This window comes from Ctenopharyngodon idella, chromosome 20, assembly GCF_019924925.1.
Source record: "Ctenopharyngodon idella isolate HZGC_01 chromosome 20, HZGC01, whole genome shotgun sequence".
Classification (NCBI taxonomy): domain Eukaryota; kingdom Metazoa; phylum Chordata; class Actinopteri; order Cypriniformes; family Xenocyprididae; genus Ctenopharyngodon; species Ctenopharyngodon idella.
The window spans coordinates 11,493,257-11,508,998 of record NC_067239.1 but is presented as its reverse complement, the minus strand read 5'-3'; the positions used below and the strand labels follow the sequence as shown (position 1 = coordinate 11,508,998).

Below are 15,742 nucleotides of genomic sequence, written 5' to 3'. Positions count from 1 at the left end.
AGCAACAGAGTCGACACCGAGAGTTGATTCCTGTGCTGGAGTCGACCCCGACACTGGGGCTATTCAGAGTTTGAAGTCGACACCCCATCACTACCAGGAACAGCTCAGATGGATAATGAAGGAGAAAAAAAAGCATACCTACGATGGATAATGAAGGACAAAACAGTCATACAGGTAGATATTTTTATGTTTTATTATCTTACAGTTAAGCTATTTTCGAAAACAAATAAACAACCAAAAAATGTAAAACGTGCCGCAACTTTAGTAGTACGCTACTTACGTTTTACTGTAAGTTTTACTACAAATAAAACCAAAACGTGGTTATGAAGTCCATGGTAACCACAAAATAATCATGGGTTTGATAATCTAACCATAGTTTAACCATGGTAGGCTATTTGTATTAAAACCGTGGTTATACAAATGGTAATCAATCCGCCAAAGAAAACGTTTGCTACACTTTTACTATAATAAACCATGGTTAATTTGATCTTAATTAATTAATTAACTTACGTTTTTATATAGCCTATGCATCTTTCCACAGTTATACTGAGTGAATATAAAGAAAAAGATCATGCAGACGAAAGTAATGAACCTCTTCAAATATACTTTGTTTAATACTTTAATATGCTTTGTTTCTATCAGTCTGGCTCCCAACAAATTTCAAAATATGTACATCATCGGTAGAGTACATCACAGGAATTGTTTCTTCAGAAGAAGAACTGAAACATCTACTGGAAAGTCACAAGCGTGCATCAGGCACATCTTACACAGTTTGGTAATTTAACAGTCCATATATTTACTGCACGTTTTTCCCCTTATGAGAAATGTTTTTGTACTTGTTTATGTATTATGGAAATATCTTGTGAACTTTATTTGCCATGATAGGGAATTTATCTTGTTTCAGATATATTCACTACAGAAAACACATTGAAACAAATATAGTATAATTCTCTGTATAGAGAAATATGCAGTGTAAGAAGATAATAGGTAGCAGAGGGTAACACTTTACAATAAGGTCTCATTTAATAACAGTTAAAGCAGTAACTAACAGTGAGCAATACATTTATTACAGTATTTATTCATGCTGTGCTTGTCCTATAATTTTCTGCTTTTCTTTCATTTTTAATTTTAATCGATGACAGTCACAAAAAACAGAAAGTAACACCACAATGTCTATGGAAAGTGGAAGACTATTCAGAACATGTCCCACTCTCTGTGAAAAGAAGGGTGATATATGCTTGTCAGCATGGAAAGAACTACAAGAAGACACCCACAACAGATGATTTGGTATGTATCACTACACATTTTGTTCACCACACTGGTTATAAATTCAGTGAGGAGGTATTCAATTCTGTTCCTGGAGGGCCACTTTCCCGCAGATTTGAGTGATTTTGAAAACCTTTATTAGCTGATTCAGGTGTGATTGCTTAGGGCTGTAAATAAACTTTTCTGGAAGGTGGCCTACCAGGTGCAAGATTGGACACCCCTGGTTTAGTTTGTGTAATGCTAAAGTGGTAAAATATAGTTTTACACTACCTGACAAAAGTTTGAGCACACCAACAGTGTTTTTCTTGTTACCTTTCATGTTTAGAATAATAGTCATAGAACTTACAGTACGAAATAAATCTAAGTGTGAGAATTGTTAAAGGGTTAGTTTACCCAAAAATGAAAAGCCTGTCATTAATTACTCTAAGACTTTTTTTTCAATTTCAGAACACAAATTAATCTCTTTTTAATTAATCGGAGAGATTTATGTCTCTCCATTGATAGCTACTGTACATAATTACCACTTTCAAGCTCCAGAAAGATAGTAAAGACTTCATTAGAGTAATCCATGTGACTCCAGTTGTTGAACCTCAACTGTAATTTTTTTTACTTTGTTTGCACAAAAAAAAAAAAAATACAAATATTAATCTCGCATTAACACAACATGTGGTGCTCTTGTAAACTCGTGTTGGAGATGAATATTCTGTAAATAAAGTGGTAAAAAAGTTTGTTTATGCAAACAAAGCACATAAATTTGAAATTGAGGTTAAATCAGATGATGTCTTTACTACCTTTCTGGGCCTTGAAAGTGGTAGTTACATTGACTGTGAATGGAGAGACAGAAATCTCTCCGATTTCATAAAAAATATCTTTTGTGTTTGTGTTCTTAAGATGAATGAAGGTCTTACAGGTTTGAAACGACATGAGTGTGAGTAAATAATTCAGAATTGATTTTAAAATCCTTTTATTTGTCTATAAATCTCTACGTGATCTAGCCCCCATCTATTTATTTGAATTGTTGTAACCATATACTCCTTCCAGAAGTTTGAGATCCAGTGACCAGAACCTTCTCTTAGTCCTACATTCCAGACTCGAACGTAGAGGGGATTGAGTGTTTTCTGTGGTTGGGCCGCTGTTGTGGAATAATCTGCTTTTAGAAATTAGGTTAGCCCCTTCCTTGACCTCTTTTAAGTCACTACTACAAACGTGCTTGTTTCCATGGCTTATAATTTTCTTTTATAGTTCTTGCCGTGCTTTTATGTTTTTAAGTGTCTATACCTTGTTTTCTTTGTTTGTTTTTATTTAACATATTCATTTAGTTTTGTATAAATTGGGATCAGACCCTGTTTTAACTGTGTTTTAGTTGTGTTGATTGTCTTTTTCTTCTTCCTTCTGAACCTCTGTACAGCACTTTGGTCTGTCATGTGGCTGTTTCATAAGTGCTATCTAAACAAACTGAACTTGATTAATTTGTTTTTAGTGTTTTTTTTTGTTTTGTTTTTTACTAGTAATAGTCTACTGTGTGTGTGTGTGTGTGTGTGTGTGTGTGTGGTGAGGCCACTGAAATTTTTTGCAGGGCAAGTAATAATTTGAACCAGAATGAAAGCTACTTAGTGTCAAGCCCTGTAAATATAAAGAGTCCCTTTCAGTACCTGCCTTTTTTGTTATAAAGTTTCGTTAAGGAGGAAAAAATTAAATAATATTAAGCTCTGGGCCCACCAGGAATTTTACATTTGGCCTACCTTACAAAGCTGGAGCCTGGCCTGTGATGACCCCTGCTGGTCAAAATGTGTAAGTGCAATGAAAACTCAGCCCACACATGCATAAAAACACCTTTTACAAACCAACTGCAAATGTTTTTTGAAATTGTAATCTATTAAATGCAATTAACAAATCATCCAACACCATTACATATGATATATATAATAAATGTGTTTTTTTTTTTTTTTAAATTGTAGGGCTTGTTTTGTTTGCTTTGTTATCAGACTAATAAGAGACTTAACGACACTCTTTATTTTACAAATGTGTCATTAATCATGTCTTTGTATGAGGTCTTCTGAACATCCATCCATATTGTCGTCTAAGGGACCTCTGTGCAAGGTTAAAAACTAGCTCATATGTGGTTGTGATGAGGTTAAAAGGGTGGAAGGAAGAAGACAGGGTCAGCGTGACTGGGACTCGTACTTTTATTCAAACTTTTCTTAGATACAAACAAAAGAGGTAGCACAACTGTGCTTTCAACAAATAACTCACTCAACAAATAACTCACTCAACAAATAACTCACTCAACAAATAACTCACTCAACAAATAACTCACTCAACAAATAACTCACTCAACAAATAACTCACTCAACAAATAACTCACTCAACAAATAACTCACTCAACAAATAACTCACTCAACAAATAACTCACTCAACAAATAACTCACTCAACAAATTACTCACTCAACAAATAACTCACTCAACTAATAACTCACTCAACAAATAACTCACTCAACAAATAACTCACTCAACAAATACTCTCACAAATACTCACTCAACAATAACTCACTCAACAAATAACTCACTCAACAAATAACTCACTCAACAAATAACTCACTCAACAAATAACTCACTCAACAAAATAACTCACACTCAACAAATAACTCACTCAACAAATAACTCACTCACAAATAACTCACTCAACAAATAACTCACTCAACAAATAACTCACTCAACAAATAACTCACTCAACAAATAACTCACTCAACAAATAACTCACTCAACAAATAACTCACTCAACAAATAACTCACTCAACAAATAACTCACTCAACAAATAACTCACTCAACAAATAACTCACTCAACAAATAACTCACTCAACAACTCAAATAAATCACTCCGCATATAACTCCAGCTCTGGCAATAAGTCCTCCAGCGTACGAGCTCCCAATTAGTCTCTCTCTCCAGTTCCTGTTTCCTGGTGGCTTTTTATCCCATCTCTCCACACCAATTACTGAAATGAGACACAGGTGTTTGTCATTTGCACTTGACCTACTTACACACCGCTCATCTCCTTGACCCACTGTCCAAATCACTGGTTCGAAACAAATGATTCACAAAATTTTCAAAGCCTCAGGCCTCTCAAAGTGTGTTTTGAAAGCGCCCATCTCTAGTTCTGACGGTATGAAGCCAAGCAAGTTAAGATGCCACTTGACGTCACATCACAAACTCAAAGAGAGGCATGTTCAAGTTGTAGTAGGCTTAGGCTACTGTATTAATTACAACGTTTCAAATAAATCTTAAAGGATTTTGCCAGTAAGGTCATGTCTGAGACTGTCTCCATATGGATGCATGTTGGTGGGGGCTTGAAAATATTTTTTTTCTACAAAAGGGGAACCTGGCAGAAAAAGTTTGGGAACCACTGGTTTAAACATTTCCACCCATGCTGGCATGATGCAATTGGTGTTGCCATATCAAAACTATATAGAGGGGGGGGAAAAATTCAAAATTTTTGGAAGCTATTTTTAGCTATTTAACTATAGCAAAAGTAAATTTCTTACTGAAGTTAATTTTTCATCTTAGTGTTTACTGTGTTTATTTTGAATGAGACAAATCTGCTATTATTTTAATCTCCAGTCTGTTCTTTAGCAGTTTAGATATTCTTTATGCTTAGCTAACTAGCAGAAGACACTAGCCAGGTTTAAAGGCCCACTGAAGTGCCTTGAAACACGCAGCGTTAAGGGGCGGTCACCCTGCACTTTTCATTCCATTGACTTCCATTAATACGCATATGAATGCATCAGACCGGAAATGCAAACTCATGCGAAAAGTTGCGCATTTCACTGCGTTCCAAAGTTTAAGTTTGGTGAACTCTGGCCTGCGAATTAGACCAGTAGAAGATCGATACGTCATGCCATGACCTCTTGGCTGAATTAAAAGAATGATATTTTTGCAGTAAAGTCGAGTAGATTGTATATTTTTTACATTATGAGTGTAGTACTATTTGTTGTATGTAGAATTCATGTTTATAAAAGCAGAGCAGAGCGTGATATATCACGACCGTTGCAGTGTCCGAAGAAATTTCATATGCTCAAAGTCTAGTGTGACCACGTCTTTATTCAATGTAATTTCCACTGAAACAGGAAGACAGAGCTCCTCCCCTTTTTTAAAAATAGCCAATAACGTTCTGTTTATATCACAGCTCAGCCAGAGCAGTTGTGTAAAGTCAGTTTCCTCCTAATCTCTAACTGTTTCTTCTAATCTCCTCCATATTGCTTTAAGAATTCAAATGGGTCTGAATCGTTCCCTATCCCCTATATTGCAACACAGAGTGTTTCAGAAATGAAGAAGAGGAGATCCAAGAGCAGTATAGCAGTTTATTAACAAAATAACACACACAAAAAAAAACCATCCAACCAAGGCAAAACAGAACTGAAAACAACTCACACAATACATCCACTAAGGACAACACCAGACAAAGAACATGAGAAACACTGGGGTATTTATACACAAGGGGTGATTGGCAAACAAGACACACCTGGAAACAGTCAGGAACTGATCAACAAGAAAAACTACAAAGGACTACAAAACATGGCACAGAAAATAACATAAAAGTCCACACCTGGGCGTCCAAGACCTGGGGTACAGGCTGGAATTATGACATATGCACTATGTGGTGTTCATCATTTAAACAATATTAAATGTGTGAACAAGTGACCGATTGCTTCAGCATCCTGCTTTAGATTCTAGAGAGCATTTCATTGGACAGAAAATCTGATGAGAAGCTAAGTGCCGAGTGATCAAAATTGTTGATCCATATAGGCGGAAGAGACTAAGTTTTGAGTGCTTATTTCTTCTAAATGCGAATTTTGTCATTGTTTTGGAGCACACTAACTTATAGATTACAGTAAGGCTAACATATTCATACTAAACGCAAAAAAAAAAAAAAAAAAAACTTCATGCGCAGGTGGTGCATGTTGTAACTGCGTTAAGGTGATGAAACACGGGACAACTTTTTGAGCAATGTTGCCAGGCAATGTCGTCAAGCGTTGCTTGGGCACTTTCCCATTGATAACGGGCAACAAATTTCGATCGAAAGTATGCAGAGAAATGGGAAAATGGAATGGGAAAGTGCTCAAGCAACATTGCTCAGCAACATTGGGGGCTTGAGCTCCTGCCCCTTTGATCGCGAAAGTGAAAGTGCCCTTTGCGGTCGCATCGCGGTGCCCCCGCGTTCCCATTTCTCCACCCCGGAACGCGATTTCTACCGCGGGAGAACAATCTCACCCCAGATCATCCCGTTGTTCCATAACTTGGATGGCCAGACTTTTCGCTCCGCAATATTTGCATAAAGAGAACGTAGACTTCCCCTAATTTGCATAAAAGTGAACGTTTCCTGAATGAACCGAAAGCAGGTGTGACGCTGTCCAGGAAGAGACGCGTACAGGCTCTAAACAGGTAAGAAACCGACGAACCTGTAATCATTAAACGAGTCAATTGATGCATATGTTTGAACATAAAACTTTTGATCTATTTAAAATAAAACGTTGCCTTGAACTTTAGAGTAGGCTACTACTGTATGTGCTTCGATGATTGGGATTGTTTCATAAAGAGAGGTCAGTTTTCAACTCTGGCCTCACACGAGGCCTCATGAACTAGGCTAATTTATACTTTTTACTTAAAGCGCCATGTTTTGATTCATCTAATTTTCTGAACGGTGTTGTGTGATTTTGTGTTATTTACCCAATAGATATCACAGTCTGAATTCAAGAATACGGGAGAAAAGCAATGGAATCTTCTCAAGGTAAATCTGTTTTGGAAAGCTTTATTTTACAGTATTCGTTCCAGCAGCGTACTGTATCACATCACCAAGTATGAATATCACCAAGCCTTCCAGAATATTTCACCCCAAAATAACAATAAAATATTTTACATAAAGAAATTCTATTTTACAGGAATATGTGAATTAAATTTCTTTATGAAAAACATTCATTTAAGTTAATCAGACCTGTATACATGCATGTATACATGTTTCTCAACTGATTTTGGTTATATTTAGTAGGCTATATTTTACACTGGAATTTATGCCGACCCATAACAGTACCAAACAAGAGTGTCGCTAACCTTTTGTAACATTTAGTAACTTTAGACCCACGAGTCCATACTATAAGATTCCTTCCTTCGGTGATTTAAAAAAATTACCACTCTGCCTGCCCAATAACAATTACCGCAACACTAAAACCAGTGTACAAGCAAAGGTCAGGAGAACAATAAACAAATCAAACACATTTGCTTATTCACTTACTCATATTCACTTATTGTTCATAGTGCATGAAATTAACTCTAACAACAAAATCAGTCATTTATTAATACACTGTAAATCATGCTTATAAGCAATAAGCCTTATGTAGGTCTATACAGTACACAGCATAAATGAATACACCCCGTCTAAACAAAGAAGCACTGTAAAAAAAAATAAAAAAAATGCTGCTTGTTAAATTTACTTAATTACAATAAGTTAAAGTAACACTATTTGCTAAACATTTTGTTTCTACTTAATTTAATTGTCCAATCTACTTAAATATGTAGAACTGAAGTTTACTTTTTTTTTCTTTTTGTACCTAAATCATTTTTGTAATATTAAAGGCACAATGGCTACGTTTACATGCACCAATTTTCGTCAATCCGAATGAATTGAATCCGATTGCAGATCTGTTTACATGTACTCTAAACATTGTAATCTGATTCAAATATCCGTTTATATGTGTTTTATATACATTCCGATTAAAACTTTTGCGCACGCGCTCTGCGTGTGACGTCATATCAATCACACTTGCGGTAACCCAGGTTGCCTCAACAGACGATGATCATGTATGGACGATAGCCAGAGATATTGTCAAAAGCATCAAATCTTGGCAATATTAAGAGGATTTGGTATTTCTAATTAATGTAGGCCTGTTACATTCTTCTAGTCTATTCTAACTATTAGGTTCGGTTTATTTTATTATTAATATTATACGTGTTGTGAGGATAATAAAAGATTGCTATTAGCTATTTTTTTACGTCTATTATACAATGAATTATAAGGCCTATTATTAAAATGATTAAGAGTGTAGGCTATAATATTGTCATCAATGAAAATTAAGCACAGCTTTACTTCAAGCACCGACTTTAAAAAAAAAAACAACCTGTTTAACACAAAATACTATTATTCTCATTTGTTTCACTAGCCTATATGTACAGCCACAAGAGAAATAATGGAATAAATTAAGACAGTTATATACCATTATCAGCATATTATGTTGAAATTCGTCTCTGAGAGAATATGCCCAGTTAATGCAGCGTCAGACAGCTCCGTCACCTTTTACTTTCAGTTTCTGTAGTGAATACTGACCCAGGTTGAGACTTTTTCTCCGGCATAACTCTTGCGCAAAGTTTGCACGTTGCTTCTTGTGTGATATCCATTGGCTCCCCTTCTTGTTTTAAAATGGAAAGATTTCCAATATTATGACGAAGGGATACAGCGATGCCACTGCCTGTTGGCATACATCTTTACAACTAAAGACGTGAACATGAACTTGCGTACTGCGTAATGCGTATCAACATTGCACTGTGCATGTGCCCCAGAGACTTCTGAATACGATTGAGAAAGTAGTCGGATTCAAGCGTTTACATGGTAATTTTTTGCTGTTGGATCTGATTACAAAAGGACTAAACCACCCCTTCCAATCCGATCGAAATTTCATTCGGATCGAGCTCAATCGGATCGATTAAGGTGTTTACATGAACGTTTTTCAATCCGATTGAGCCGTCAATCCGATTACAAATGGATTATTTGGGTGCATGTAAATGTAGCCAATATGTCATTTTTCGCCGCTAGAGGTCGCCTATTCAAAACAAAGGCGTAGCTTGATGATGCTGCGATTGAGCGCGGCCTTCAACTCACAGCCGGGGGAAAAGAATAAGACGGGACTCAGGCAGAAATCATGTTCATGGATGATATTATTAACGTTACTGTACTATGAAACAGAGCAGGGCTGAGTGCTGTGGGAGCTGAATGAGTCGCCGCTTCCGTATGTGGGGTAACGCAGCGCTCTTTATCATATTAGATACATTTGAGTGTGTTGAAAATGATGTTATAATGTTATTCTGTGCATTCACTCGGCTGCTATGAATTATATATATTAATATAATCCAAAAAAAAAAGGAGAGATTCAAATAGTAAGACTAAACGTGTTGAGCTATATAACATTGATTAGTTTCTATCTATAAATGTATCCAAACAGTTGTTCCCTTGTTTAATAAAACATAATATATTAAAGGGTCTTTTGTGTTTGAAATCGAGGGTAACGCAGGTATGATGTCATTGATACGCGACGCAGAGACACAGTCCGTGTCCTGTTTAAATTGCTTATTTCTCTGGATTTAAACATTCTTGGAAATAGGGGTAATGTAAGTACACAAGTCAACAAAATATATATAACACTGTTCTATTGTTTTTTGGATATTTTAATCCAAAAGTCTTACAAATTGTGCCTTTTACTGAAACTAGACAGTGTTCTTATAGTATGCTTTGCATAGGGCTGGATCAGGAGTATGTTGTAATTAAGTATTATTGAGTAAAGACTTGGAATAGGCTACACAAAAAAAAACTCGACTGGATTCAAGGAGTTTTTGTGGTTGTTTAACAGGGGCAATGTTTTTTTTTTTTTCCTCCAATTTTTTTCAAATAAAAAAATCAGTCACAATGCAGACTGCACACTCATATGAAGTGTGATTTGAACACATTTATAGTGCAGATCAAACAGTGCAGTTGCACACTTGTAGAATATTTTGTCACAATTACATTGCTTTTCTTTGATATTTTTCTAGCACAATCACAAGTCGTAACTACAACTGCTTGAATCTGCTGCTACAAGTCTCAAACGCTGTTTTTCGCTAACAAATAAGTTCCACCAAGAACGTTCCAAGCGCACTTACTTTTGCACCACATATTTATAACTGCGTCCCAATTCAAAGACCGATCGCGTCACCCCGCCGCAACGAAGGCTGTCCCAATTCGAAGGCTCCTTCAAATGCTTCCTTTGTTTCCCGTGAAATGAAGGATACAACAGATGATGGATCCTTCGTGGCCTTGCCTACCCCAGAATTCATTGCACACCGGTGACGACAGGATTTTTTGAGAGAAATTGAGATAAACACTATTAAACGTAAGTACTGGGTTTCAGTTTACTCAAATATCTAATGATACAAATGTTAAAAAAAAAACAACAACTTTAAATCAGTTCAAATGTTGACTTATACAGTGCTCAGCGTAAATGAGTACACCCCCTTTGAAAAGTAACGTTTTAAACAATATCTCAATGAACACAAAAACAATTTCCAAAATGTTGACAAGACTAAGTTTAATATAACATCTGTTTAACTTATAACATGAAAGTAAGGTTAATAATATAACTTAGATTACACATTTTTCAGTTTTACTCAAATTAGGGTGATGCAAAAATGAGTTCACCCCACAACAAAAACTACTACATCTAGTACTTTGTATGGCATCTATGATTTTTAATGACAGCACCAAGTCTTCTAGGCATGGAATGAACAAGTTGGCGACATTTTGCAACATTTATCTTTTTCCATTCTTAAAGAATGAGCTCTTTTAGAGACTGGATGCTGGATGGAGAGTGATGCTCAACTTGTCTCTTCAGAATTCCCCATAGGTGTTCGATTGGGTTCAGATCAGGAGACATACTTGGCCACTGAATCACTTTCACCCTGCTCTTCTTCAGAAATGTGTTTAGGATCATTGTCATGTTGGAAAGTGCACGACGACCAAGGGCACAGAGTGATGGTAGCATCTTCTCTTAAAGTATAGAGCAGTACATTTTTGAATTCATGATACCATCAATGAAATGCATCTCCCCGACACCAGCAGCACTCATGCAGTCCCACATAAGGACACTGCCACCACCATGTTCCACTGTAGGCACCATGCATTTTTCTTTGTATTCCTCACCTTTGGGACGCCATACAGTTTTGAAGCCATCAGTTTCAAAAACCTTTATCTTGGTCTCATCTCTCCAGAGTATAGAGTCCCAGTAGTCTTCATCTTTGTCAGCATGGGCCCTGGCAAACTCTAGGTGGGCTTTTTTGTGCCTGGGCTTTAGGAGAGGCTTTTTTTCATGGACAGCACCTATGTATGCCATTCCTCTGCAGTGTATGCCGTATTGTGTCACGGGAAATAGTCACCCCAGTTTGGCTTTCTACTTCTTTAGATAACTGCAGTGAACTTGCATGCCGATTTTCTTCAACCCTTCTCATCAGAAGACGCTCCTGTCGAGGTGTTAACTTCCGTGGATGACCTGGATGTCTCTGTGAGATGGTTGCAGTTCCATCTTTTTTAAATTTTTGTACCACTTTTGCTACAGTATTCTGACTGATAAGTAAAGCTTTGCTGATCTTCTTGTAGCCTTCACCTTTCTGGTGTAAATAAAGTATTTTCTTTCTCAGGTCTTGTGACATTTCTCTTCCATGTGGTGCCATTGCTGACACCTGTGTAATGAGTAATTAGACTCAACTGTGGTTGAATTCTTGTTAAATTAGACATTTGTAGTCTAAAATTTAGCTTTACTCCAGAGACTTTCAGTGGGGTGTACTCATTTTTGCATCACCCTAATTTGAGTAAAACTGAAAATTTTGTTCTGTAAGTTATATTATTAACCTTACTTTCATGTTATAAGTTAAACAGATGTTATATAAAACTTAGTCTTGTCAACATTTTGGAAATTGTCTTTGTGTTCATTGAGATATTGTTTAAAATGTTACTTTTCAAAGGGGGTGTACTTATTTATGCTGAGCACTGTATCTTACTAAGATGTGATTTATATATAGTTTATACTCTTTATTATATGCAGATTTTTTTTTAATTCACAAAATTAACGAAATGCATAGCTGATATAAAAAATTGGATGACTAGCAATTTCCTACTACTTAATTCTGAAAAAACAGAGATTCTAATTATTGGACCAAAAACCTCCGCACATTATAACGTAGAATACTACTAACATTTGATGGATGTTCTGTCAAGTCTTCGTCATCAGTTAGGAACCTAGGTGTGCTCTTTGATACCAGTCTTTCATTTGAAAGCCACGTTTATAGCACCTGTAAATCTGCATTCTTCCATCTTAAAAATATATGTAAATTACGACATATGCTTTCAATGACAAATGCGGAACAGTTAGTTCATGTGTTCATGACTTCAAGGCTAGATTATTGTAATGCTCTACTTGGTGGTTGCCCTGCACACTTAATAAACAAACTCCAGCTGGTCCAAAACGCAGCAGCTAGAGTTCTTACTAGAACCAGGAAGTATGTCCATATTAGTATGACCAGGAAGTATGACCATATCTGTCAACACTGCATTGGCTCCCTATTAAACATCATATATATTTTAAAATCTTGCTAATTACTTACAAAGCACTAAACGGTTTAGCTCCCCCGTACTTGAGCGAGCTTTTAACACATTATATAGTCCTTCACATCTGTTGCGATCTCTTTAACTTGGCATACACATAACACAATATCTACTTCTATAATTCAAATCATGTAAATTGTTAGGCTGCATAAATTAGGAACACTTCCCATAACACCTAATGTACTCGCTAGGCATGTGACTATCAGATTTTCATGTTGCGATAATTGCTGAAGCTTTTATCACGGTATACGGTATTATCGCAGTAAGTTGCAAAAAAGGTGTTGTCATAGTATAACAGGTTTAAGAACTCTTTCTTATAACAAAAAGAACTCTGAACATTTAAATACAATAACGTAATACACAAAAATTATAAAGTAAAATGTTTCAAACAGATTAAAGTGCAAAAGAATTATAAAGAACAACATAGCCTGATTCCCGCCTGGACAATACATCCATTGCAAGGAACATCCAGGTTATAAATTTTTACCATATAGGCCATGGCAACATGCATAGGTTTTTGCAAAGGTTACTACCTGTGTGGGAGAAATCACAAATGATGATGGATCCCTAGTCTGTGCTTTTTACACAATGAATGTGTAAAACAGCAATGCGCATAGAATAACCCACGAGGGTGACAATCACGCAGAAAGGCAGCAGTGTCTGCGCCTGTAACAGACTGCGAATGGCTAAACGACCTAGTTAAACACCACTTAGCAGGGGCGTCTACAACTGTTGTAATAGTCGCATGACCTATTTGACACCACCCACAATGTCAGTTCACATTGTAGAAATAATCCTCTTGCAAGGCCACATCGCGATGCGAGTGAGGAGACATTCAAATCACAGAACTGACCAGAGTGCCCAGCACAAGATGATCATGTAGAAGGGCGAGGGGTAATCAGCCTTCTTGTGCCACTCAAAATTCTCATCGACAGTGCATTATGCCTGACGACTATGAATATGAATGAAGGCATCGCACCGTTATAGTGGTATGCTTAAAACAGGGAGGGCATACAGTCGCCGTCCAAGTACTCTTGCAAAAGACAAGGCCACTGACGGGCTGGCTGAACAAAAAGAGATACATTTCAGGCACACTGATATAATCCAGCTGCACAGCGAAACGATCCTGTGACACACAGGCCATTACTGCTCCTGACGCCTGCAAGGAGCGGGGGACTTGAGAACAGACATAAGAGAACTGAAAGTCTCACTATCTTCATCATGTTCGTGAGAGCATAGCAAAACACTCTGCCAAGGCCGCAGCCATCAGCCTGTCATGCTACACAATGTAACAGTCATTGCTCAAAGGCAACTAGTTCTGATTACAAGAGGCGGCGTTACAGCCACGATCGTTCTCTGGATTCATAGCTGGTTCAGGCCCTATGCAGTCGCGTAGAGCGAGTGCAGAGAGACATGGCGTTGGAAACATATAGCCTTTTTTAATGCATCATGAGGTCTATGGCCGGTGTCAGCGCCAGAGCGTACAGTGACTAGTGTAAGCTAGAGACCTGCACTGGTGACCCAACGCAACAGAGTGCGGCGCGGGACAAGATTTGATGGGCTCAGGTGGGCGTGGGCGGTAAGACGTTAATGTGTGCAGTTTGCGGGAGGATAAAATGATTTGCGGGACTCCCACAAAATAAAAATATCTAAACATAAAATATCTAAAAACTAATAAATTGTTATTCATATATTGCACAAAAGCAACAAGAACAACTCATATAATAAACTATTTACAGTCGCAAGCATATACAAGATTCTCTTTATAACACGTTTGCAATGTAGCCAATCACAGACATATTTGTTGATTTCTGAGACGCAATGGCAAATCAGAGGTGTTTATGTTAGAATCCTCTCACCACTCAAAATGCCAGAGTTTTTATGCGGTGCTGAAATTTGTGCACTCACGAACCCTATTATAACACACGAAGTGTAGACATTATGAAAGATTCATTGTTCATATATCCATTGTGTTATAACTGATTGCGATGAACTGAGATGTCAACTTTTTAGTCATTATAAAGGGAGCGCTCTTTGCGCGTATTCTGCCATACCAAACCATGCACGCAGCAGCTTGCTTTTCTGTTAAAAACTAACTGTGGTTTGTGAATGTTGATGCTTTAATAACAGATATTTTATCGGGAGTGTTTATGCTAGGAATTCATGTAAATTTTGAGAATTTTGCAGGTGGGAGCGGGACAAAACATGAATGCTGTGGGCGGGAGCGGGACAAGATAAAGTTTTTTTTTTTTTTTTTTTTTTTTTTTTTTTGCGGGAGCGGGCTTGAGCGGGACAGAATCCTGCGGGAGTGGGGGGGATATATATATATATATATATATATATATATATCTATATATCGACACTGCTGTTTTTTGTTGTTGTTGTTGTTGTTTTTACCCTTCATTTAAATCAAAACAGTTGATAATCATGTAATTGTCACAAAATTCACCTTAGGCGAGAGTGCAAGACTAAACGACACAAGTAGCTCACAAGAGACAGTTTAATCAAAGATGCACCTCAAGAAAGGTGTCTAATACTCAACTTATTCTCAACTTCTTTTCCATACTTACTTGAAAGTTTGTTCATGTGACACTGTGTCCTAACCAGACGCGACGCGACGCCGCGACAAGCGATAAAAGGTATCTTTTCCATGTTAATCAGAGTTTTTGTTCTAACCAGCCACGACGGCGACACACGAATATTCTGTTTTAGAAACGGTTTCTGTTTCTCCATGACGTCGCAGCTGGAACTGCAACACAAAGTATGGCAATAATAATATCAGGTACTGTTTATGTGCTTTATTTAATGTTAAAAGCGTCTAACGTGAGTTTGAATATCGCTCTGTGTTCCCAGCTTTTTAGCTGTAATGAAAACAACACTGGCTAATTCACCTCAGATCTTGAAAATAAATAAATGGGCACAAGAACGTTCAAACTGTTAACTCAATGCGAACAAACAAGTGTATTCTATGACAAAGATTGGTTCAGTCACTCCGTATGTACTTCAAATAATGTTTAAATTG

General features: G+C 37.0%; 2 protein-coding genes across 11 annotated transcripts in view; one reads left to right on the top strand and one right to left on the bottom strand.

Annotated features, from left to right (window-relative positions):
• Positions 1 to 15,742, bottom strand: part of LOC127502714 (DNA polymerase zeta catalytic subunit-like) — an 845,784-nt gene that overhangs the window by 153,241 nt on the left and 676,801 nt on the right. The window lies entirely within an intron of this gene.
• traf3ip2a (TRAF3 interacting protein 2a) overlaps positions 5,638 to 15,742 on the top strand; it is a 90,737-nt gene continuing 80,632 nt past the window's right edge. The window contains exons 1-3 of one of the 10 annotated variants that reach the window (XM_051875998.1): positions 5,750 to 6,704; positions 6,997 to 7,050; positions 10,351 to 10,456. Coding sequence is in view for 5 of the 10 variants with exons in the window: in XM_051876000.1 (XP_051731960.1) it covers positions 7,035 to 7,050 (16 nt within the window). In the remaining 5 variants the exon portion in view is untranslated. The other 9 variants (XM_051875993.1, XM_051876000.1, XM_051876001.1 and 6 more) reach the window with 9 other exon arrangements.